General features: G+C 41.1%; 1 protein-coding gene across 2 annotated transcripts in view; it reads right to left on the reverse strand.

The window, feature by feature from the left end:
* Positions 1 to 9,456: 9,456 nt before the first annotated feature.
* Positions 9,457 to 25,428, reverse strand: part of LOC134006086 (kinesin-like protein KIF1C) — a 30,427-nt gene continuing 14,455 nt past the window's right edge. The window contains exons 6-28 of one of the 2 annotated variants that reach the window (XM_062445151.1): positions 25,288 to 25,353; positions 25,023 to 25,201; positions 24,807 to 24,918; positions 23,870 to 23,947; positions 23,709 to 23,774; positions 23,530 to 23,608; positions 23,229 to 23,307; positions 22,864 to 23,012; positions 21,173 to 21,283; positions 20,617 to 20,753; positions 20,459 to 20,538; positions 19,610 to 19,685; positions 18,761 to 18,840; positions 18,569 to 18,663; positions 17,310 to 17,393; positions 16,206 to 16,386; positions 15,982 to 16,054; positions 15,798 to 15,896; positions 14,933 to 15,094; positions 14,289 to 14,564; positions 14,116 to 14,205; positions 13,786 to 14,020; positions 9,457 to 13,682 (exon numbers count right to left, since the gene is read on the reverse strand). In XM_062445151.1, coding sequence (XP_062301135.1) covers positions 12,826 to 13,682; positions 13,786 to 14,020; positions 14,116 to 14,205; positions 14,289 to 14,564; positions 14,933 to 15,094; positions 15,798 to 15,896; positions 15,982 to 16,054; positions 16,206 to 16,386; positions 17,310 to 17,393; positions 18,569 to 18,663; positions 18,761 to 18,840; positions 19,610 to 19,685; positions 20,459 to 20,538; positions 20,617 to 20,753; positions 21,173 to 21,283; positions 22,864 to 23,012; positions 23,229 to 23,307; positions 23,530 to 23,608; positions 23,709 to 23,774; positions 23,870 to 23,947; positions 24,807 to 24,918; positions 25,023 to 25,201; positions 25,288 to 25,353 — 3,444 coding nt within the window. In that variant the 3' untranslated portion in view covers positions 9,457 to 12,825. Of the gene's footprint in view, positions 13,689 to 13,785; positions 14,021 to 14,115; positions 14,206 to 14,288; positions 14,565 to 14,932; positions 15,095 to 15,797; positions 15,897 to 15,981; positions 16,055 to 16,205; positions 16,387 to 17,309; positions 17,394 to 18,568; positions 18,664 to 18,760; positions 18,841 to 19,609; positions 19,686 to 20,458; positions 20,539 to 20,616; positions 20,754 to 21,172; positions 21,284 to 22,863; positions 23,013 to 23,228; positions 23,308 to 23,529; positions 23,609 to 23,708; positions 23,775 to 23,869; positions 23,948 to 24,806; positions 24,919 to 25,022; positions 25,202 to 25,287; positions 25,354 to 25,428 lie in introns of both variants that reach the window. The other variant, XM_062445150.1, reaches the window with a different exon arrangement.

The raw sequence follows: 25,428 nt of genomic DNA on the forward strand, positions 1-25,428 counted from the left end.
ATCTTAAAACGTACGGGCCGGTGAAGGGAGGAATGTGCTCTCGTTGTATGTTCCTGTTAAAAGTCAGGCTGCAGCATATAGAGCTGTCAGATTGTCGTTATCTGTCTGAAACAGGAAGCTGCTGTAGTCTCCTCCGTCAGTCAAATTCTGATCAGTGTTGAGTGACGACCAAAGAAAACCGCAGTCTGAAGATTAAGTCTGTAACTAACAATTATTTTCATTATCGATTCATATACAGTGTGTTTCATAAAATATCAGTAAATTGCCCAAACACATCCCGAGTTCCCAGACCCCACTCTTCAAAATGTTTTGTTTTGTCAAACCAGCAATCCAAAACTCAAAGATGAGAATTTTATAATCTTAGAGAAGTATAAAAATCGCAAATATTCACATCTTGTAAGCTGGAATCAGTGAATTCTTCATTGTTTTCTGTCAATAAGAGTCTGTAGCTAAAATTGACATTTGGGACCCTGAAAACCATCAAATACTTATTTACAATATTTACAATTTGTGTTTAAAAGCAACATTTGTAACATGTATGTTTTGGCTTAATGGAAGCTTGTAAATGTTAAAGAAGGGCCAGTAATTGAGTCCAGAGGAGCTCCATGCCTCATATCAATATCTATCTTTTATTAATGTCACACAATATATAACAATAATAACATATTTATGTCAGTTTCTAACCACAAACGCAGTATACTTTCAGGTCTCTGTCCACAGTAGCTGTTGGGGCTCGTGTGTTGTTACCTTAGTTGTGAGTTCGAATTCCGCTGTGACGTCGCTGTAACCGGCCGCTGTGCAGTTCTCCTGCGGTCGGTGGTCTTTGTCCCTGCCGCTGTGACAACCGGTCACCGCTGCAACCATAGCAACGTGAGACACGAAGAGGAGAAGGACGATGAAGAGCTGCATTTTGATGAAGACAATCAGCTCCTGACTGACTGACTTTGCTAAAGGGAGAAAATAAGGAATTGAAGAGGGAGGAAACATTCTGGATACCAGTAAGTGTGTGTAAGTTTGTTTGATTGACAGTGGTTGAGGCAGGAAGTGTGTTAGCTGATATCTGGCTACTGCTCCTCTGTCCGTTTATTTTCCTAGACATTTTTAATCTCACCAACCTTATTTTTGTGTTCAGCCTTTGAGTCCTTTTACATCTGGATGTTTTTGTCTTTTAACTTACAAAGAAAGTAAATTACAATGTTCAGTTAAACTTAAAGTGTCACACTGACATTTTATACTGCTGTCAGTTATGGTTCTTATAATGTAATGATAAAATAATGATTGATAGAACATTAGATAGATAGACCATTATGGCGCTTTTCCACTATACAGTTCTAGCACTACTCGACTCGACTAGTTTTTTTCTGCGTCTCCATCAGGGATAGTACCTGGTACCTGGTACTTTTTTAGTACCTGCTCTGCCGAGGTTCCAAGCGAGCCGAGCCGATACTAAATGTGACGTCAACAGACTGCCGGACACTGATTGGTCAGAGAGTCACTGCAAGAGTCATGAGCCGTCCCACACAAGAATCAAACCCGGCATTTTTAAATACCAACAACAGCGTTACAGTGATTGGTTTCTCTTCTCTTGCTTTGTGTGAGACAGAAAGCCTCATACAGCAGTAAGTACACCATCACCTCCATATCCTCCATTGTTTATGTGTTTACGTTAGATAGATAGAACGTTAGATAGATAGAACATTAGATAGATAGACCGTTAGATAGATAGAACGTTAGACCGTTAGATAGATAGAACATTAGATAGACCGTTAGATAGATTAGATTGAAAGACAATTTTCAGTGTTTTTTGTGAAACACTATCAGCTTATTATCATTATTTTTACTATTAACTTCTCATTTGGGCATCTCTTTGACAGTAATATGTGGTTTTATAGTAATATACAGGGAATGTGATCATTATAGAGTTAACACATAATCTGATAATACTGATACAAACGAAGTATTTTCTGTCCGTTAAAGAATTATTTTTTTGCTACCAGCCAGGAACCCCAAATGTGAGAAGCTACTGACCAGATAAACCTACTCCTTTTTTTTTTTCTTTGTACCACTCTGTGCAGCAAAAACAGAAACTATTTCATCCTCTGCTGACCTGATCACCCAAATCACAGACACCTTATTATACACATACAGCATCATATGGAAACAGGTGAGTATTTATGTGATGTTTTCATATTAATGTGCTTTGTGTTTTTATTCTGTTTTATACAACCAGCTGCCCCTCAAGGACAAAGTGGTTGTTTTTCATGCTGTGTTGTTACTTTCTTCATTTTCTTGCATTGATCTCTCTCCGCCGCTGCACTACTCAGCTGAGTCTCACAGTGAAGAACGAGGTGAGTCACGTTTAGTTTTTTATTCTTACTGACAGTTTATTGCAGGTACAGCCTGAGATTGGTTCCTGATACAACGAAAAACAACAGACACAACTACTACTGAGCCAATAGGAGCTGGGCTGAATCATGATGTCATCACGTCCGCCTCAGCTCAACAGTCCTGACTTCATGCTGTGATGATGTAACAGATTCTGGGGGGGGGAGGGTGCGGGGCCAGTCTGTGAGGAGGGTTCAAGAATTTAAAAGGACGAAACTAAACCGACGATTAAAAGAAAAAAAACAGTAAAATCAGTTTTATAAAGTGAAACAAAGTTCAGATTAGGATTCTGAATTAACCCAAAACCCATGCCTCATATCAATATCTATCTTTTATTTATGTCATACAATATATAACAATAATTACATATTTATGTCAGTTTCTAACCACAAACGCAGTATACTTTCAGGTCTCTGTCCACAGTAGCTGTTGGGGCTCGTGTGTTTTTACCTTAGTTGTGAGTTCGAATTCCGCTGTGACGTCGCTGTAACCGGCCGCTGTGCAGTTCTCCTGCGGTCGGTGGTCCTTGTCCCTGCCGCTGTGACAACCGGTCACCGCTGCAACCATAGCAACGTGAGACAACAAGAGGAGAAGGACGATGAAGAGCTGCATTTTGATGAAGACACTCAGCTCCTGACTGACTGACTTTGCTAAAGGGAGAAAATAGGGAATTGAAGAGGGAGGAAACATTCTGGATACCAGTAAGTGTGTGTGTAAGTTTGTTTGTTTGATTGACAGTGGTTGAGGCAGGAAGTGTGTTAGCTGATATCTGGCTACTGCTCCTCTGTCCGTTTTTCTTTCTAGACATTTTTAGTCTCACCAACCTTATTTGTGTGTTCAGCCTTTGAGTCCTTTTACATCTGGATGTTTTTGTCTTTTAACGTACAAAGAAAGTAAATTACAATGTTCAGTTAAACTTAAAGTCTCACACTGACATTTTATACTGCTGTCAGTTATGGTTCTTATAATGTAATGATAAAATAATGATTGATAGAACATTAGATAGATAGACCATTATGGCGCTTTTCCACTATACAGTTCTAGCACTACTCGACTCGACTAGTTATTTTTTGCGTCTCCATCAGGGATAGTACCTGGTACCTGGTACTTTTTTAGTACCTGCTCTGCCGAGGTTCCAAGCGAGCCGAGCCGATACTAAATGTGACGTCAGACTGCCGGACACTGATTGGTCAGAGAGTCACTGGAAGAGTCATGAGCCGTCCCACACAAGAATCAAACCCGGCATTTTTAAATACCAACAACAGCGTTCCAGAGATTCGTTGCTCTTCTCTTACTTTGTGTGAGACAGAAAGCCTCATACAGCAGTAAGTACACCATCGCCTCCATATCCTCCATTGTTTATGTGTTTACGTTAGATAGATAGAACATTAGATAGATAGAACGTTAGATAGATAGAACGTTAGACCGTTAGATAGATTAGATTGAAAGACAATTTTCAGTGTTTTTTGTGAAACACTATCAGCTTATTATCATTATTTTTATTATTAATTTCTCATTAAGGCATCTCTTTGACAGTAATGTGGTTTTATAGTAATATACAGGGAATGTGATCATTATAGAGTTAACACATAATCTGATAATACTGATACAAACCAAGTGTTTTCTGTCTGTTAAAGAATTATTTTTTTGCTACCAGCCAGGATCCCCAAATGTGAGAAGCTACTGATCAGATAGACCTAGTCCATTTTTTCTAATCTTATTTGTACCACTCTGTGCAGCAAAAACAGAAACTATTTCATCCTCTGCTGACCTGATCACCCAAATCACAGACACCTTATTATACACATACAGCATCATATGGAAACAGGTGAGTATTTATGTGATGTTTTCATATTAATGTGCTTTGTGTTATTTTTCTGTTTTATACAACCAGCTGCCCCTCAAGGACAGAAAGTGGTTGTTTTTCATGCTGTGTTGTTGCTTTCTTCATTTTCTTGCATTGATGTCTCTCCGCCGCTGCTGCACTACTCAGCTGAGTCTCACAGTGAAGAACGAGGTGAGTCACGTTTAGTTTTTATTCTTACTGACAGTTTATTGCAGGTACAGCCTGAGATTGGTTCCTGATACAACGAAAAACAACAGACACAACTACTACTGAGCCAATAGGAGCTGGGCTGAATCATGATGTCATCATTTCCGCCTCAGCTCAACAGTCCTGACTTCATGCTGTGATGATGTCACAGATTCTGGGGGGGAAGGGTGCGGGGCCAGTCTGTGAGGAGGGTTCAAGAATTTAAAAGGACGAAACTAAACCGACGATTAAAAGAAAAAAAACAGTAAAATCAGTTTTATAAAGTGAAACAAAATTGAAATTATGATTCTAAATTAACCCAAAACCCATGCCTCATATCAATATCTATCTTTTATTAATGTCATACAATATATAACAATAATTACATATTTATGTCAGTTTCTAACCACAAACGCAGTATACTTTCAGGTCTCTGTCCACAGTAGCTGTTGGGGCTCGTGTGTTTTTACCTTAGTTGTGAGTTCGAATTCCGCTGTGACGTCGCTGTAACCGGCCGCTGTGCAGTTCTCCTGCGGTCGGTGGTCCTTGTCCCTGCCGCTGTGACAACCGGTCACCGCTGCAACCATAGCAACGTGAGACACGAAGAGGAGAAGGACGATGAAGAGCTGCATTTTGATGAAGACACTCAGCTCCTGACTGACTGACTTTGCTAAAGGGAGAAAATAAGGAATTGAAGAGGGAGGAAACATTCTGGATACCAGTAAGTGTGTGTAAGTTTGTTTGATTGACAGTGGTTGAGGCAGGAAGTGTGTTAGCTGATATCTGGCTACTGCTCCTCTGTCCGTTTTTCTTTCGGACTTTCTTTCTTTTTCTTTCTCAACAGACTGCCGGACACTGATTGGTCAGAGAGTCACTGGAAGAGTCATGAGCCGTCCCACACAAGAATCAAACCCGGCATTTTTAAATACCAACAACAGCGTTACAGAGATTCGTTTCTCTTCTCTTACTTTGTGTGAGACAGAAAGCCTCATACAGCAGTAAGTACACCATCGCCTCCATATCCTCCATTGTTTGTGTTTACGTTAGATAGATAGAACGTTAGATAGATAGAACATTAGATAGATAGAACGTTAGATAGATAGAACATTAGATAGATAGAACGTTAGATAGATAGAACATTAGATAGATAGAACGTTAGACTGTTAGATAGATTAGATTGAAAAACAATTTTCAGTGTTTTTTGTGAAACACTATCAGCTTATTATCATTATTTTTATTATTAATTTCTCATTTGGGCATCTCTTTGACAGTAATGTGGTTTTATAGTAATATACAGGGAATGTGATCATTATAGAGTTAACACATAATCTGATAATACTGATACAAACCAAGTATTGTCTGTCTGTTAAAGAATTATTTTTTTGCTACCAGCCAGGAACCCCAAATGTGAGAAGCTACTGATCAGATAGACCTAGTCCATTTTTTTTTCTTTGTACCACTCTGTGGTACAGGGTGTGGGGCCAGTCTGTGAGGAGGGTTCAAGAATTTAAAAGGACGAAACTAAACAGACGATTAAAAGAAAAAAAACAGTAAAATCAGTTTTATAAAGTGAAACAAAGTTCAGATTATGATTCTAAATTAACCCAAAACCCATGCCTCATATCAATATCTCTTTTATTTATGTCATACAATATATAACAATAATTACATATTTATATCAGTTTCTAACCACAAACGCAGTATACTTTCAGGTCTCTGTCCACAGTAGCTGTTGGGGCTCGTGTGTTTTTACCTTAGTTGTGAGTTCGAATTCCGCTGTGACGTCGCTGTAACCGGCCGCTGTGCAGTTCTCCTGCGGTCGGTGGTCCTTGTCCCTGCCGCTGTGACAACCGGCCACCGCTGCAACCATAGCAACGTGAGACAAGAAGAGGAGGAAGACGATGAAGAGCTGCATTTTGATGAAGACACTTAGCTCCTGACTGACCTGGAGAAGGAGGAAACATTCTGGATACCAGTAAGTGTGTGTGTGTGTGTGTATGTGTGTTTGATTGACAGTGGTTGAGGCAGGAAGTGTGTTAGCTGATATCTGGCTACTGCTCCTCTGTCCGTTTTTTTTCCTAGACATTTTTAATCTCACCAACCTTATTTTTGTGTTCAGCCTTTGAGTCCTTTTACATCTGGATGTTTTTGTCTTTTAACGTACAAAGAAAGTAAATTACAATGTTCAGTTAAACTTAGTGTCACACTGACATTTTATACTGCTGTCAGTTAATGTTCTTATAATGTAATGATAAAATGATAGATAGATAGATGGAACATTAGATATAGAACATTATGGCGCTTTGCTATGACGACCCCGCTCACGTTGAGAAGGAACTATAGTAATGGAAAAGGTTCCTGGTACCAAGTCGAGTCGAGCTGAGTAGTGCTAGAATTGTATAGTGGAAAAGCGCCATCAGATAGATAGATAGACCGTTAGATAGATAGATAGATAGATAGATAGATAGATAGATAGATAGATAGATAGATAGATAGATAGATAGATAGATAGATAGATAGATAGATAGATAGATAGATAGATAGATCAACCGTTGGATGATAGATAGACCGTTAGATAGATTAGATTAAAAGACAATTTTCAGTGTTTTTTGTGAAACACTATCAGCATATTGTTATTATTATTATCATCATTATTTTTTATTAATTTCTCATTAAGGCATCTCTTTGACAGTAATGTGGTTTTATAGTAATATACAGGGAATGTGGTCATTATAGAGTTAACACATAATCTGATAATACTGATACAAACCAAGTATTTTCTGTCTGTTAAAGAATTATTTTTTTGCTACCAGCCAGGAACCCCAAATGTGAGAAGCTACTGATCAGATAGACCTACTCCATTTTTTCTAATCTTATTTGTACCACTCTGTGCAGCAAAAACAGAAACTATTTCATCCTCTGCTGACCTGATCACCCAAATCACAGACACCTTATTATACACATACAGCATCATATGGAAACAGGTGAGTATTTATGTGATGTTTTCATATTAATGTGCTTTGTGTTATTTTTCTGTTTTATACAACCAGCTGCCCCTCAAGGACAGAAAGTGATTGTTTTTCATGCTGTGTTGTTACTTTCTTCATTTTCAGTGCATTGATTTCTCTCCGCCGCTGCACTACTCAGCTGAGTCTCACAGTGAAGAACGAGGTGAGTCACGTTTAGTTTTTTATTCTTACTGACAGTTTATTGCAGGTACAGCCTGAGATTGGTTCCTGATACAACGAAAAACAACAGACACAACTACTACTGAGCCAATAGGAGCTGGGCTGAATCATGATGTCATCACGTCCGCCTCAGCTCAACAGTCCTGACTTCATGCTGTGATGATGTAACAGATTCTGGGGGGGGAAGGGTGCGGGGCCAGTCTGTGAGGAGGGTTCAAGAATTTAAAAGGACGAAACTAAACAGACGATTAAAAGAAAAAAAACAGTAAAATCAGTTTTATAAAGTGAAACAAAGTTCAGATTATGATTCTAAATTAACCCAAAACCCATGCCTCATATCAATATCTATCTTTTATTTATGTCATACAATATATAACAATAATAACATATTTATATCAGTTTCTAACCACAAACGCAGTATACTTTCAGGTCTCTGTCCACAGTAGCTGTTGGGGCTCGTGTGTTTTTACCTTAGTTGTGAGTTCGAATGCCGCTGTGACGTCGCTGTAACCGGCCGCTGTGCAGTTCTCCTGCGGTCGGTGGTCCTTGTCCCTGCCGCTGTGACAACCGGTCACCGCTGCAACCATAGCAACGTGAGACACGAAGAGAAGGACGATGAAGAGCTGCATTTTGATGAAGACACTCAGCTCCTGACTGACTGACTTTGCTAAAGGGAGAAAATAAGGAATTGAAGAGGGAGGAAACATTCTGGATACCAGTAAGTGTGTGTGTATGTGTGTTTGATTGACAGTGGTTGAGGCAGGAAGTGTGTTAGCTGATATCTGGCTACTGCTCCTCTGTCCGTTTTTTTTCCTAGACATTTTTAATCTCACCAACCTTATTTTTGTGTTCAGCCTTTGAGTCCTTTTACATCTGGATGTTTTTGTCTTTTAACGTACAAAGAAAGTAAATTACAATGTTCAGTTAAACTTAGTGTCACACTGACATTTTATACTGCTGTCAGTTAATGTTCTTATAATGTAATGATAAAATGATAGATAGATGGAACATTAGATATAGAACATTATGGCGCTTTGCTATGACGACCCCGCTCACGTTGAGAAGGAACTATAGTAATGGAAAAGGTTCCTGGTACCAAGTCGAGTCGAGCTGAGTAGTTCTAGAACTGTATAGTGGAAAAGCGCCATCAGATAGATAGATAGACCGTTAGATAGATAGATAGATAGATAGATAGATAGATAGATAGATAGATCAACCGTTGGATGATAGATAGACCGTTAGATAGATTAGATTAAAAGACAATTTTCAGTGTTTTTTGTGAAACACTATCAGCATATTGTTATTATTATTATCATCATTATTTTTTATTAATTTCTCATTAAGGCATCTCTTTGACAGTAATGTGGTTTTATAGTAATATACAGGGAAAGTTGTCATTATAGAGTTAACACATAATCTGATAATACTGATACAAACCAAGTATTTTCTGTCTGTTAAAGAATTATTTTTTTGCTACCAGCCAGGAACCCCAAATGTGAGAAGCTACTGACCAGATAAACCTACTCCATTTTTTCTAATCTTATTTGTACCACTCTGTGCAGCAAAAACAGAAACTATTTCATCCTCTGCTGACCTGATCACCCAAATCACAGACACCTTATTATACACATACAGCATCATATGGAAACAGGTGAGTATTTATGTGATGTTTTCATATTAATGTGCTTTGTGTTATTTTTCTGTTTTATACAACCAGCTGCCCCTCAAAGACAGAAAGTGGTTGTTTTTCATGCTGTGTTGTTACTTTCTTCATTTTCAGTGCATTGATGTCTCTCCGCCGCTGCTGCACTACTCAGCTTAGTCTCACAGTGAAGAACGAGGTGAGTCACGTTTAGTTTTTATTCTTACTGACAGTTTATTGCAGGTACAGCCTGAGATTGGTTCCTGATACAACGAAAAACAACAGACACAACTACTACTGAGCCAATAGGAGCTGGGCTGAATCATGATGTCATCACGTCCGCCTCAGCTCAACAGTCCTGACTTCATGCTGTGATGATGTCACAGATTCTGGGGGGGAAGGGGGCGGGGCCAGTCTGTGAGGAGGGTTCAAGAATTTAAAGGGACGAAACTAAACAGACGATTAAAAGAAAAAAAACAATAAAATCAGTTTTATAAAGTGAAACAAAGTTCAGATTATGATTCTAAATTAACCCAAAAACAAACGCATATGCTCGCTCGCACACACATTCACACACGCTCAGGCGGTTGCATGAGGGTGAAAAAGTTCCCTTTAGCAGCATCCAAAAGAACCCAATATTAATGACACGTATAACTTTTATAGTAATTATAATAGTAGTGATGATGGCGTGATGACGTCACAAAGCAAAGGTCAAACATGTAGGCGGGGTTAAAATACTCAAACAGGAAGAAAAGGAAAAAAAACAGCCTATCAGAGGGCCAAGCTGGAAATACAAAAATAAAATAAAAAAAAGTCAGAAAAATTAAAAACAGAAAGGAAACATCATTTCCCATCAGGCCTGGCGGTGGCAGCAGGTTATCAAGATTGTCCTGTGATTGGTCGAGAGCCTCTCGGGCCAATCACAATCATTTTCCTTGTTTTTGTCATCATCGTCATGGTAACTCCCTCCCTGACCGGGCGAGCGGCCGGAGGGAGCGCTCCCATTGGTTGGTTCTACCTTTTAAGAAAAGGTCTTTCAGTCACGGAGCGCTAACGCTCCACTCGTCATCTCCCACAATGCTTTGCTCTGTGCAGGCGGGGTTTCAGATGTTAAAATCTGATGCTGCGTTCAGGTCGACGCAGGAATTTGGAAACTTGTGGCAGGTCAGTTTTCATCCCAACTTTCTGTTTTGCACATAAGGATCTCAGAAGATGTTCAGACAGTTCGAAGCTTTGATGCAGAAAGACGTCACAGACTGAGGTGAAGAGCAGCATCAGCCCAATAAATGGAAACTATCGTGATAACTGGTTCATGATTTCGGGACTTTTTTTAAAGAAGAAAATGTCCAAATTCTCAGATTCCAGCTTCTTATATGTGAATGTGACGTCACGTTTAACTTCACAAATCCCAACGATATTACGTACATATATCACTATAAGAAAAGGAAAAGCAGCCAATTCAGTTTCAGAAGCAACAACTGTCAAGATTTCAACATAGTTGCTTGATAAACGATTCATTTCAGATTAATTTCCTTTCAGATTATTAATGGACTAATTGTCGCAGCTTTTGTTGTGTCCATGCAAATTGGAAAGGTTTCAATTTGAGCTTCAAACTTTCTCAAATAAACCTTTAGGACGATGGCGGCGGAACTTACTAGCAGCGTAAAGCTAGCAACAAGACAAACAATATTTCTCTTTACTGTTTTTTTTGTCTGAGTGAGAAGAATTTAAAGTGATGGAAAATGTTCACTTTATTATTTCTGGTAAAAAAATGTTTTTTTAAAAGGCACAATTTCCAACTTCCGGCATCTCTAGAAAGCAGCATCAACCCCTAAATATCTCGATTTGTTCCTTCTTGTCACAACATTTGTGGACGTTTGTGTCGTAGTGTCAGATCCTCACTGGAGGAAATTTAAACCTTTCATTTGTAGTGTCCGTTACTACTTCAATAACTAAGCTTATCATATCTCAGATTTCTCTCTAACGCATTCATCTTCTTTGCCATCTCTCATCCAGAACCTGACTCCCTCTCACACTACATTTCCCAGAGTTCCTTGCTCACTTAAAGCCCTACATATTCCACAATCCATCACATTTCAGCATTTGTACATCTCCCGTTGGTTTAAAATAGTCTTTGTCAGTATTCCTACATCTCCCATGAGACATCGCATCATGTATCACTTACTACATTTCGCACGATTGCCAGAGACGTTGAACATATTTCATACATCTGCTTTTTTAAAATAGATTCATCTTCATATAAACATCAAGACAAAAAACACTTCAAATATACACACAACGCTTTAAAAAGATGAAACTCAGTTCCACATGCTCGACCATCTCAAGTAAAGCACGTCAACCGTCTCGTCTTCTTCTTCCTACTCTTCACTTCCTGTCTGTCTGTCCAGCAGTGTGTCTGTCAGCTCTCTGCTCTCCAGCAGGAGGCGCTGCAGAGCAGCTTTCTTTGGTTTCAGCAACGCAGCATTCAAGTGGTATGGGAAAGACGGTTACTACGACAACAACGCTCCCAACAGACTTTCAGGGGGGTTTCATCATTGATTGATAACTATAAAATGTCAAATAATGGTTGGAAACTGACATCATTTTGTCGACTGACATCGTATGACACACAAATATTTGACATTTATACTGTAGACAAACTACTAAAACAGTTATGATTTTTAAAAACTAGCTGCCTAATCAGACTCCTCGTTGTAGTTGTACAATATGAGCTGTGAACTTTAATCCATAAATCTCTGTTAATCATTTAATTTCTTATTAAATTAGTTAAAGATTTGAAAAATGTGTGTTTTCCCATCATAATTAATATTCTTAAACAGACATATTTGCTGAAGGAGGTTTTTAGTAATGCTTTAGTGCCCCCTGCTGGTGAAGAATAAGTCATAAGTTTTTAAGCTGCTAACAGTCTCATTAAAATAAATATATACATTTTGAGGGATACATTTTTTACGAACTGTCTCTCCCATACAACGTGAATGCTGCCTTCATTAGGCTATGCTAAGCTAGGCTAATACTTCCCCTGTTCTGTAGCACTGCTGAGCTAAGTAGCCTGAGCTAACACAGACCTCTTATGCTGAAGCAGGCTAGTTAGCTTCCTGGGCTAACAGCAGCTAAAAATCCATTTACATACAAACACCCATCAAACCCGCGTACTTCACCTTTGAATAAAAAAAAAACAATCACAAAAATTCATTCTGCTAACAGCGGCTAGCCTCAGGAGCTAACAACTGATCAGAACCAGATCAATAATCTTCCATCCTGTTTGACAGTTTCCTAAAACAGTGTTGCTATGGTTACACAACAGCTAATTCAAGCTAACGTAAAAGGCTATGAGCAAGCCGACACACAAACACACACACACACACACAGCAGGACTGGGGATACAGGTGTGTGTCACTCTTCTGGTTGTGCATGAAGCAAAAGTGCTGAAACACACACACACACACACACACAGCCTATTCTCTACAGCATCTGGGACCGCCCTGTGTCCTCCAGCCAATCAGAACTCTGTGTGACTGAGGCCCGAGGTCACAGTCCAGGGTTTCAGAGGTCAAAGGTCAGATCGGGGTTTCCTTGTTGTTTTTGAGGTCTGGCGCGCTGAACTGCCGTCTCATCCGTGGTGGGGTGGTGAAGCCCCACCCACCCTGCGGCGGCCCCACACCCATCATCATGTCGGCGGGAGGGGGCGGGCCCCCAGAGCGCGGCAGGCTGTGGTAGTTGGGGTAAGGTCCTGGCTGGAATGGTGCATTGTGGGGGTTGAAGTAGGGATGGTGGTGGAACTGATGGGGCTGACGTTGATTATAGTGGAAGCTTCCATCTCTGTCTCTCTCTCTGTCCCTCCCTCCTCCTCCCCCACCTCCACCTCTTCCTCCTCCTCCTCCTCTCTCCTCCCCTGGCCCGGGCGACATCCTCCTCCTCTGTCTCGGTCGCCCCTGGTGACCACCGCCATGTTGCTGGTCGTTGTCGTAGTTACTGTTGTTGTGGGGGGAACTGTCCAGAGAGTTGCGGCGGTAGCGCCGCTGTTGGTTTTGGTTGCCGCCCGGATGCTGGTAGTGGTAGCCGCCTTGGTTGCCCTGGTTACGCTGTTGCCAGGCGCGATGAGGGCTGGGGGTGCGCATGCGAGGAGGCGGAGGCTGGAAGGGGAAGGGCAAGAGAGCAGGAGGATGACCCTGAAGAGGAGGAGGTGGTGGTGAAGGAGAGCTTTTACCCTCCACTCCTCTGTCTCCCCCATCCTCCTTCCATTCCCCCCCCTCCATTCCTCCAAGACCCAGAGCCTGCAGGGCAGCGCTGGCTGGTCCCCATGACAACCGGTGGGCGGGGTTACTCTTGAAGGGGAACTTGAGCTTGCACTCCTGGGGAGGGATGAAGCGGCCGGTCCCAGGAAGATGAACAGGAACAATGGGGGCCGTCTGACCTGCAGCTGACACACACAGGTGACATTTGTTAACTTAACAACATCCTGTTTTGTTTTTTTTAATACCCCCACCCCTCCCCTCCCAGGTGTGTCTATATCTCACCCTGGTTCTGGTTCAGTCCTCGGAGCTTCTTGGTGATGTTCTGCTGCTGCAGGTTCAGGATTCGTTGCTGTTCCTGTTTCAGCCAGCGGAGGCGTCCTCTCCTGAACGCCGGGTCTTCATCCATCAGCCGCTGAACTCTGACCTCCGGTACTTTGGGGACACTGCCGTCACCGGCTTCGTCCCCATCATTCTCAGGAGTCCCGTCCCCTCCGTCATCACCATTCATGTCGTCGTCCTGGGAACAAGATGAAACTGAGGATTTAGAACCGAATTCCTAATTATTAGCTGATGATGGGGTGTGTGTGTGTGTGTGTGTGTGTGTGAGCGTACCTGAACAGGTATGATGCTCTCCATCTTGATCATTCTGTCTCGCAGAGCTTTGATCTCTTCGTCCTTCATGTTATTCTGCAGCTTCACCTCCTGGAAGAAAACATTCATCTCAACCAGACGAACAGAAAATGGCAGAATGTTCCTTTAACAGCAGCTTCAACCACTGAACTAACCTGCAAAATATCCGTCAGTTTGTCGATGTGAGCCTTCAGGTCATACACCTTTACTTTCTGTCCCCCTCCCTCCACCGCCTCTCCTCCTCCCTCCTCAGCAGGGGGGCTCCTCTCCTCTCCGATGCCCACGGTGTCGCAGACGTCCTGGGCCACAGCCTTCCAGCTGTCCTTCTCGTTCACGTCTTTCTTGGCGTACATGCGGCAGAGTTCCTTCATCTTGACGATGGACAGCGCTTCAATCTCCTGACGGGAGTGACGGAAGTCTCCCAGAGCGACCTGCAGGGGGCGCCACAAATATGGTAAGGTTTTAATTCAGAAATGAGGTGTGTGTCTAACAATAGAAAAACTTAAAGCTTCTCAGACTGTACAAGTTCATGGTTTAACAACTATTAACAACAACAGGTGGTACTATTCACACTGCATAAACATTTAATTTTAAATTCTTGTAATGAGGAACAATGTGAGTTTGTATCGTGAGTAATTAATTAGTTTTCATGTATTATTGAGATGGATTATGTGTAGTAATGTTGAAGTGTTTGTACAGCAGCAGTGTTGTGTGTCTGAGACAAAGTCTCATCGTAAAGCAACGTTGTGAGGACATTTAAGGACCGTTAAGGTGTATATTGGGTGGGGGGGTGACCAACCTCGTAGCAGATCTCTTTGACCGCCTGCATGCGGAGATCCTCCATGGTGACCCGTTTAGGATCTTTGCTGATCCTCCTCCTCTGAGGGATCTGATAGACTCTCAGAGGCTCCCTCCTCTTCCCACTGCTGGGCAGACCACAGCGCTTCACTATAGACTGCACCTGAGACAGGTTAGACAGACAGACAGACAGACGGACAGGTGTCAAGCCCCGGAGCATCACTACAGACTGTAGGGTTTGGTGAAAAAAAAATGGATTCACAGAAGAATCACGATGTATCATCTGCATTTCTGAATCAAATCACATGTCAAAAAGCTTCTTAATGTTATTGTTAATGTGATGTTGATGGAACGGACAGTCTACAGCAGACACATGCTACAGTTCATCTTCTATAAAGGCGTTTTTTAAAAATGTAATGGCTAAATTACCTTTGTAGGATTAACAAGGTATTTTGTGAACTTTCTTCACCATCACTCAGAGGCTAAGGTTAGCGGAGCAGCAATCAGCAGTAACCAACGAGACCAGCTGACACACATTGCAGCATTAAACAACTGAAGCTGTGAGCTGAAGAAAATAACTCTGAACAGTGTTTAAGCTCAGAAACTCCATGTTACACAGTGATGTCTTTCCAGGAGCTGACGGTGTAGCAGAGAGGACGTCTATAACAACAACCTCCTCTCACTGCACAGCAAACACATTTAACTAGTGATGTTGGTCAGTAAGTTCTCATACAGGCAAGAAGACTGAAAATCAACAAGCTGCTGCCTGCTGACCTTCATCAAGACGGTTTTATTAACCGCCACTTATGTTTCATATTGGACTTCAGTGGACTAAAGACACACTAATGTGGCAGACAGACAGGTACCTTGTTGGCAGGTAGTTTCTCTCTCAGAGATGAGATCAGCCTCCAGCTCTCCTCACAGGAACGTTTATCTGAATCATCGCCGCTGTCACTGTCTGCATACTACACAGAGAGAGAGAGAGAGACAGGTTAGTGACTGTTCGATCACTGTGAGGTTAAAGTAAACATGAATCAAACAAAAACTGACCAGTCTGTGTTGCTCCAGCAGCAGATCTGCCTCCTCCTTCTCTTTACGGTACTGAATCTCCATGTCCTGCAGTCTGGAACGCAACAACCAACCAACCAATCAATCAGGAGACCAAACTGCACTCATAAAGTATCTGGCGTTTATTATTACTTTGGATAGAAAACAGAAAAGTGTCTGAACACTTCCTTGCAGTCCCCACTAGATTTTTGTTCCTTCCTGTTTACCTTTTCTCCATCTCCAGTTTGATGTCGATGCCTTGTTTCTCCAGCAGCTCTCTCTGAGCATAGTTCCAGTCCTCCGGCTCCCCCAGCTGCTCTGCCGTCACGCTGCGCTCCCTCTCCAGCCGAGCCTGCTCCGGGTGGTTGAACCTGAATACGTGGTTCTTTCCCATCACGATACGGTGACCTAGTAAGAGAGACAGAACGCAAACAAATGAGCGAGAGACAGGAAATTTAATTTCGCAGATTTTCAGAAAATCAACAAAAGAAAGCCTTTCTTCATCTGTGAGTACAGCGTTTTATTTATATTAATATAACGTTATTTATACACGTAGAGACAGGCTAAGTGCTAATGTAAGGATTTCATACATTTTATAAAACTGAATTATTAATATAATCAGTGATTGACAGGCCTAACCCTAACCCTTCAATGAAAGATGAGTTACAATCACTTTTCATGTATATACAGAATGTATTATAGTTTGATTTCTGACGTATTTATTTACATTTGTACAGTCAGGAATTTGGATTCCTGGAAGCCTTATTGTTTGATAGCTTGACAGTGATATAAAGTTTAGATGTGGGTGGAAACAGTTTCGAAAGCACGAAATAAAGACAAATATTAACCTAAAGTCCAGATGGTTTCCACCCACAACTGATAAGTGAATATTAGGAGTTAAACTGTTGGCTTTTTTTCCTTCTGCTGCATTTTATCAGCTCAGTGTGAAGTTTGACTCGTGTGAAAATGCTTTTGCTTATCTGACAGATGGAAACATGCTAACAGCAACATGTCGACCTGTTTGGGAACCGATGATGACAAACAAATGAAAGCTGATAAAATCTCATCAGATGTGCTGCTGTCAGCTGTTTGAAGCTGCTGAACATGATGAACAGACGACTATCACTGATCACTGTGATACTGAAGAAAATTGAAACACATTGAAACTGCAGCCTCTTTCTCTGGTGGATTTATGGGTGATGATGATACCCTTGGGAAGTTCAAACCCAGCGTTTCTACTCAACGTTTTATAATGTCCAAACTGAAAAAACTCATAAAAAGAGTGTTTAGGAGGAAAAAGAGTTGTTGGTTTGCATCCCAACTGAACGCACCTTGTCTTAGGATGACGGCCTCATCGATCTGTTTCCCGTTGACGTACGTTTCAGCTCCGACCAACGGCTCCAGAGTGACGATCACTGTCAGACGGACACAGAGAGACAGTTTCATTATCGGTGCACTCAGAGATGAAGTTCTGTTTATTTTGTTCTTTATTTAATGGATTTTCAAATGTGTCTGTAAAACACTAACTCCAGTTATTTTTAAACTTATCTATATAAACTTATCACATAAATGTGTTTTTTGTCTGTTTGTGCTCAAACTAACAATTAACAATTATTTTCTTGATTAGTCGTGTGGTCCATAAGATGTCAGACAATGTTTCCCAATGAGGAGGACGTCGACGTCCTCAAATGTCTCAGATATTAAGTTAACTGTCAGAGAATTAAGACGCCACAACATATTCACATTTGAGAAGCTGAAAACAGAATTTGGACATTTTCTTCTTTTTTTTATATTCAAATGATGAATTGATTATTAAAATAGTTTAATAATGTAATAGTTGGTAAGTGATGACCTAATCATTGCAGTTTACGTTTATTTCCATGTTGCTTACATATTTTTTTGAGCATCTACTTTCATGAAATACGATGAATTCACATCTACAAACAAACAGTATGAGGATGGGGGGGCACAGGAAACATGGGTGTGAATATGATGGTGATGTTACCATGGTAACCAGTAGTTGTTATTAAAAACGATACCTGACAGATTTCCTGGCAGCTTTTATAGAAAGAAAGAGAGAGAGAGTCACTCACTGAACACACACACACAGGCTTGTCTTTCAGTCCTTGTGAGGACCTTTATTGACATGAAGCCTTCCCCGACACCCGACCCCCGACCTTCACATGTAAATACCAACTCCAGCACATACTCTAAATCTAAACCCAAGTCTTATCCCTGAGACCGACCACAATGTCCTCACACCGGTAGATTTAAGCTGAAATTGGTTCTCACAAAGATAGAAAGACAAGCGCAAACACACACACAGAGCTGCTGCTGCTCTGTTTGACCACCGGAGGGCGATCTGAGCGCGCTCCCCAACAAGCACAACAGTCAGGTAAGACTCACAGGAACAAACACACAAGTAATAAATAAAATAAAATGCCAAAGGCTCAAGAAGAAGAAATAATCAACTGAAAATCAAGTACAGTAAAAAACTGTTTTAAAAAGGGTAGCAACTAAAGGACAAAAATGTAATTAGATATCAAAGTGTAATGCACAGGGTAAACAGACAGACAGGTAGGTGTCTCACCCTCTCCCTGGTCATTGGTCTCACTGACGAACACACAGTGAATCTCTTTTATGAAGTGACCGGACAGCTTAATGTCCACATCCTGCTGTCCAACCCTGAGAGAGACAGACAGAAAGAGAGAGAGAGATTTTAATAATCTGTATCCATGGTGAGTTCAGGATTCATTCTGACAATAAACAAAGAAAGATGTACCTGGTGAATCCCTCCTTGATGTAATAGAGGAGACACTCTGACATCAGAGGGTCCTCATTCAGGTTGACCAGGTGAGGCGTCTGCAACACACACACACAGACAGGTAAGACACTGAATCATCACTAACATTTATGTGAATTAGATTTACATTCACAGAAACGTTAATTAAACATGAAGCAGGTGGTTAACTCTACGGCTTCATGATCATGTTATACTGTTGATGACCAGCAGGTGGAGACAGTGATCCACTGATGTCTTCTGGTCAAGTTTCTTTGTTTCAGATAAGAACACTGAGTTATTACAGCTGTTCTTTTTCACAAATGTCTGCTTCATGTTGGGCGACTGACAGTCTGCAGCACTGACTGTCTCGTTTTATCCACAGCACAAAGATATTTAGTTTGTCATGGACGACTAACTAAACCAGAAAATATTCACATATAAGAAATCGGAGAATTTAGATTTTTCTTTCTTAAAAATGACTCAAAACTATGAATCCATGATCAACAACTAATCGGTGCAGCTCTAAAACTCTGGATCATTTTTGTTGGAGTTTTAGTAGGAAAGATCACAAAAACCAGGTGATGTCATGCTGTTGCTATGACAACACAAACTTCAGTATACTGATCCTGAACACTGTTGTGACTACATGTGTGAAATATGTAGTTTAGACAACATATTTCTAACAAAGGGTCCCTGTTATAAACTAAAGGTGTGGCTGTAATGAAGGACATTGTTCAGTTGCATTATGGGAAATGTAGTTTTATGGCCCAACAGTCACAATGACTCAACCTCTCAGATTTAGGACTGATTTGAGACCGAGCAGAGACAAAGACAGATACAGAAACTTACTCCTTTGGGAGAAAAGACACCCAGCGTTCCTCCATCTTCTTTAATGGACACGCCCATCTCTGCCAGCAGGGCCTCTCTGAGAGACACACACATGTTTTACAGCTGCAGCTCAGAAACAGGTTCAACACAAAACATCAACTACAGAAAGAACTGAAACTACAACTCAAATTACTAGAAGATCTAACCATTCATTACAGAATCCTCATTTTAAGACTAAGCTTGACATTTCTTGAATCTCGTAACAGCTACAGAAACATTAACAACAGCAAAATGTCAATTTAATGTAAAAATCCTCCTACAGTAAAATTACATAAGTATCATGAGTGATGTCGTATGCAGTATTACAGTAAAAGTAGTGGTTTGGTCCCTCTGACTGATATATTATTATATATGACATCATTAGATAATTAATACTGATAGTGTTAGAGCAGTGGTTCCCAACCTAGGGGTCAGCAGACAAAAAGGTTGGAAACCACTGGTTTCATCTTTAACAATGTGTTGTATTTTAAAAGCTTGTTATATTTTCCATTGTGTCAAATCTGCATCTGAAAAGTAACTAAAGCTGTCAAATAAATGTAGTGGAGTAGAAAGTACAATATTTCCCTCTGAGATGTAGAAAGTAGCATCACATGGAAATACTACAGTAAAGTACAAGTACCTCAAACTGTACAGCAGTAAAGTACAAGTACCTCAAACTGTATTGCAGTAAAGTACAAGTACCTTAAACTGTACTGATGTACTTGTACTTGGGAGTAAATGTACTTGGCTACTTTCTACTACTGCATAACTGAAACAAGTTAAAAACAATGATTGCAAAATAAAAAAACGACAAGAAAGAAGAAGTGTTACCTCTCCAGACGAATAGATTCTGTCTTTCTTAGTTTTTCTTCCCAAGTCTCGTTTAGTTCAGCGATGATCTTTTCCGTCTCCTACGACACAAACAGGAAGGTTTTAGTCTATCAGCCTGTCGACAGTCTGGCATCATGTTCATCAAACCTTCATCCTACCATCAGTCTCTCAGCTGCTTCCTCTTTACTGATGGGCTCCGTGGCGACGCCCTCCTCTCCTTCCTCTCCTTCCTCTCCATCCTCCAATGTGTGATTTGAGTCAGCAGATGTGTCGTCTGCAGACGGCAGATCAGCTCCTGCACAGGTGGGGAAAGAAACGATATTTTTATGAAGATAATGTTTTTAAAGCTAGAAAAGCAGCAGCAGGGGGTTTATTTTGGTGTGTTGACATGAATATTTATTCTGCATTGCATTCGTGTAGTTTTAACTAAAATGTTATTGTTTATTCATAAGTTGTATGTCTGTCAATAAAGGACGGGTTCACAATCTCTCAAGTGTCTTAAAACAAGTCAGGAGCCCAAATGTCACTAGGTGTTCTACAGCAGAACAATAACAACAACAACAAGGCAGAAAACCATGAAACAAATCTATAAGGAATTAAATGAGTTTATACATGAAAAGATATTCATAATGTTCTCACTCTTTGATGTGTTTTTCAGATCCAGAGATAAATAACATGTAAAATGATATAAAATAATGTAATTAAAATATCCACCTAGATGATCACCTGGAGAGGCGGAGCCATTCTCAGATGAGTCGCCATTGGCTGTGATTGCCAGTGGAGACGACACACCTGCAACAGCACCGACGGTCCCGTTGGTGTTCACTGAAGACACAAACAGAGACGCTCGGTTGGAACAGAGTCAGATTTCATTTCTTAACACGTTGGAATCTCTGGTATCTTCGTTATGTAAAGAACAGCTTGTAAATATCTGCTGACACACACACACACACACAGACAAGACACACACACACACACACACAGACAAGACTCACAAACACACACACACAGACAGTTGCTGTTGTCTGTAAATACGCCCTCTAAACATGCCACACATAGCATGGTCAAATAAACACACACACATTAACAAAAACACATTGTACATTGTATTGTACGAGTACAAGCAAAAAAATATATATATATAATAATATGTATTAAAATATATAAATAGAACATGCCACTAGGGTATACAACCTGTGTTCAAATATATTTATGTGAACACCAGAATAGAGGTTACTGTATGTTTGTATACAATACAATGTAATTATCAGAAATTCTGTATATTAGGGTTGTGAACTATAAACCGATGTGACCGGATATTCAACAAGTGAGAGATACGGCTGCATCGGTACCAGCCTCCTCAATCGATATGAATTAGCCATGAATTCCTAGATGAATCGGTTGTAGAGTCATGGATCGGGTATCGCGAGACTTGGAATCGGTTGGCGGCATCACACACGCGCCAGCGTCTCTAAAACAACGCGAGAGCTGAAGCTGCCCGTGAAACTCCGTAGCTGCCTAGCTGGTATTAGCATGAGTGATAAACAAGCAGACATCCCAACTCTCCCGGAGTCTCCCGCATATTGATAGCGGCTCCCTGGCGCCCACAAATGAGACGTAATCTCCCGGACCACCAACACCTGGTGTAACCCACCCCCTACCGAATGGACCTCCCTGAAATGACTTTCTGCAGGTTGGGATGTGACAACAGGGAAAATGCACAGGCATACTGTAAGTGTACTACTTTACTGTGTGTGAGGTAAAAGCAATAATGATTGTTGACTTGTCAGTCAGACTTAACTGCCATATGAGAATATAAATGTAGGGCAGCACTTTGGATCAGATTACCTTTCCCAGGTCAAAAAGCAGCCGTTTAATTTATTTTATACATATGTATTTATTTTCTCTAATTTTTTTACATAAAGCACTTTTCACTGTGTTAAGCATTGTTGAGATAATTGGCTTCTTTATTTCATAAAATATCTACAACAAATATTAACCGTAGAATCACATCATATCGTTCTTACACTGCATCGAATCGGTCTGTAAAAAAAGTATATCGTTTTTGAATCGAATCGTAACCTGTGTATCTAGATGCATATCGGATCGTTTATCACAGAGAGATGTGCAACCCTACTGTATATAAGTATAATGTATTATTATCATGTGAGTATAACTATGTCATATACAGTATACCATTATAATGTATCTATTATATAGTAGTAGTATAATTTAGTATGGTTTAACAATATATGATAATGTGTAAGTACCAGTATAGTGCATCTCATGTATGATGCATAAACTACCACTATAGTCTATCCTGTATAAACTGTGTATAGCAGTAGTGCAGGTGTAGTGATGTGTGTGTATATAGCAGTAGTGATAGTGTGTAGTGATGTTCATACTGGCGTTGTCCAGCAGCTCCTGCAGGCCCTGTGAGAACAGCAGGTTTCTCAGTCGTTCCACTTCTCCTTTCAGCTCTCTGATCAGTTTGGCGTTTGGATCTTCATTGATCACAGCGTTACAACGGATCTGTTTGGCACGGTCAGCATACCTGGAACCGCATCCGACCAGACCAGATTAGATTAAAACAGCATGTATTTGATCTATTTGGTGGCTTCCTTACCCAAAAGCAAAGATTACATCAGCCTAGATTCATTTAAGACATTTTCTTCACTTAGACTTCACAATACTTGATATAATTAGGTGAGTCTCTTCTGATTGTTTACTTTTGATAGGCTGTAAACAGTCACAAAGGTCCACATCTGACCTTAGAGTGCTCAGTGTTTCTTCATAGTTGATGTCAGCAGGACTGAGAGCAGCAATCATGGCTGTTCGAGAGTTTCCTCCTGAAACAAACACAGTTAATCCTGCTGTTATTATCAAAGCACCAGCCTCCGTTGTACATGTCTGAGTAATCCTGATGGTAGCTGCCAGCTCTGATAATAAACCCATTACCAATAACTATGGTAGGTAATACAAGCTCTTCATGTTTGTTTCAATGCAACCAGTCCTGAAGCTGGTTCTGACCCTGCTATTGTAATACTGGTCCTGGTGCTGGTTGTACTTACCCAGGTTCTCCTTCAGTAGCCACGTCAGAACTGAGTCTCTGTAAGGAATGAAATCACTTTTCCTCTTCTTGCTGCTCTGCTGCAGAACGGAGAAGAGGACGAGTCATTTCTCAGTGTGAACATAAGAACGTCAATATTCATACAGTATGTGTGTGTATGTGTGTGTGTGTGTGTCGTACCATCTCTGCCAGAGCTGATATAACCTTCCCCAGTGTGGTCAGAGATTTGTTGATGTTCGCTCCTTCCTGTACACAAACATCCAATTAACTTAAGTACATTTTGATGAATACTGAAGAGCTTTTAGTTAACATAACCACAGCTGACTTGTGTGACCTCTGACCTTTAGACGGGTGCCTTTCGCCCCGGAGGAGTCGGCTCGCTCGCTTCCAGCCAGATCCACCAGACTGATCTTACTGACCTGGAAACAAAATCAGCTGTTTCATAGAAGCTTCAGAACAGCGACGACACCAGGACCTCACAACATGCACTAACACAACATACAACATGCATTAACACAACATGCACTAACGCAACATGCACTAACGCAACATGCACTAACACAACATGCACTAACACAACATACAACATGCATTAACACAACATGCACTAACACAACATGCACTAACGCAACATGCACTAACGCAACATGCACTAACACAACATGCACTAACACAACATACAACATGCATTAACACAACATGCACTAACGCAACATGCACTAATGCAACATGCACTAACGCAACATGCACTAACGCAACATGCACTAACGCAACATACACTAACACAACATACAACATGCACTAACACAACATACAACATGCACTAACACAACATACAACATGCATTAACACAACATACAACATGCACTAACACAACATACACTAACAACATACAGCATGCACTAAAGGCTGATTTAGGCTTCTGCGACAACGAAAATGGACCAAGTAGAAGAGCGTCTTATTGAACAAGTGCAATAAAAGCATATTTTCTTCAACATTCAACAACTGCAGCAAGATCTTCTCTCTTTCGGTTGCCATTGTTGTTTACTGTGACCGGAAAAGCCGGAAGCTAAACAAGGAGTCAACTAGAGACACCGATAACCATTCAGGAAAGGAGCACATCTCCCTACCGCTCTGGTGGTGAATTGCACCGCAACAAAACACGACGCATTCCCATCGAAGCCTAAATCCACCTTAACACAACATGCACCAACACAACGTGCACTAACGCAACGTGCACCAACACAACGTGCACTAACACAACGTGCACTAACACACCTTTTCAGTGTCCAGACTCGTCATCTGGTCTCGTCGTTTTTGGGTGAAGACGATAGTGAAGACGGCGTGCGACCTGGATGATGTTTCATTCATGTTTGTGGCAGCAACCGTCCTGTAATCAATAATCATTCAGCTATAAATAATCCATCACTAGACATGTGAGTCACAACTAAACAGGTCGTTAAATTCAGCCTTTGCAGCGTTGTGGCAACTGACCGAGCTTTGTTGCCGGCGTCCATCAGGTCCCGGATGTCAGAGAATCCGGTCACAGCCAGTTTGGACAGATCCTCCACATATGGCCCCAGGATGGGATGCTCCCGAACCCGCAGAGTCCCGTGTGCACTCGGGTTCAACAGATCCCGAACCCGCTCGCAGTAGATCTCCATGTAGGACACCTGGAGGCGCAGGAGACAACAGTGTTCAGCCAATCACATCGTCCCAGAAGGAATGGGTGTAGTGAATGAGATGAGAGTGAGTTTACCTCCACAGAGTAGGTGAGGTCAGGATCATTGTTTTCTCCTGTTCTCTGAAACAAGTCCTCGCACAGCTGGACACAGACAAACAGGATCAGTGTAACGTTCAAGGTGTGTAGAACAGAAGGAAGTCAAAGAGGTTCAGTGTG

The sequence above is a fragment of the Scomber scombrus genome, chromosome 23 (assembly GCF_963691925.1).
Source record: "Scomber scombrus chromosome 23, fScoSco1.1, whole genome shotgun sequence".
In the NCBI taxonomy this organism is placed as follows: Eukaryota; Metazoa; Chordata; class Actinopteri; order Scombriformes; family Scombridae; genus Scomber; species Scomber scombrus.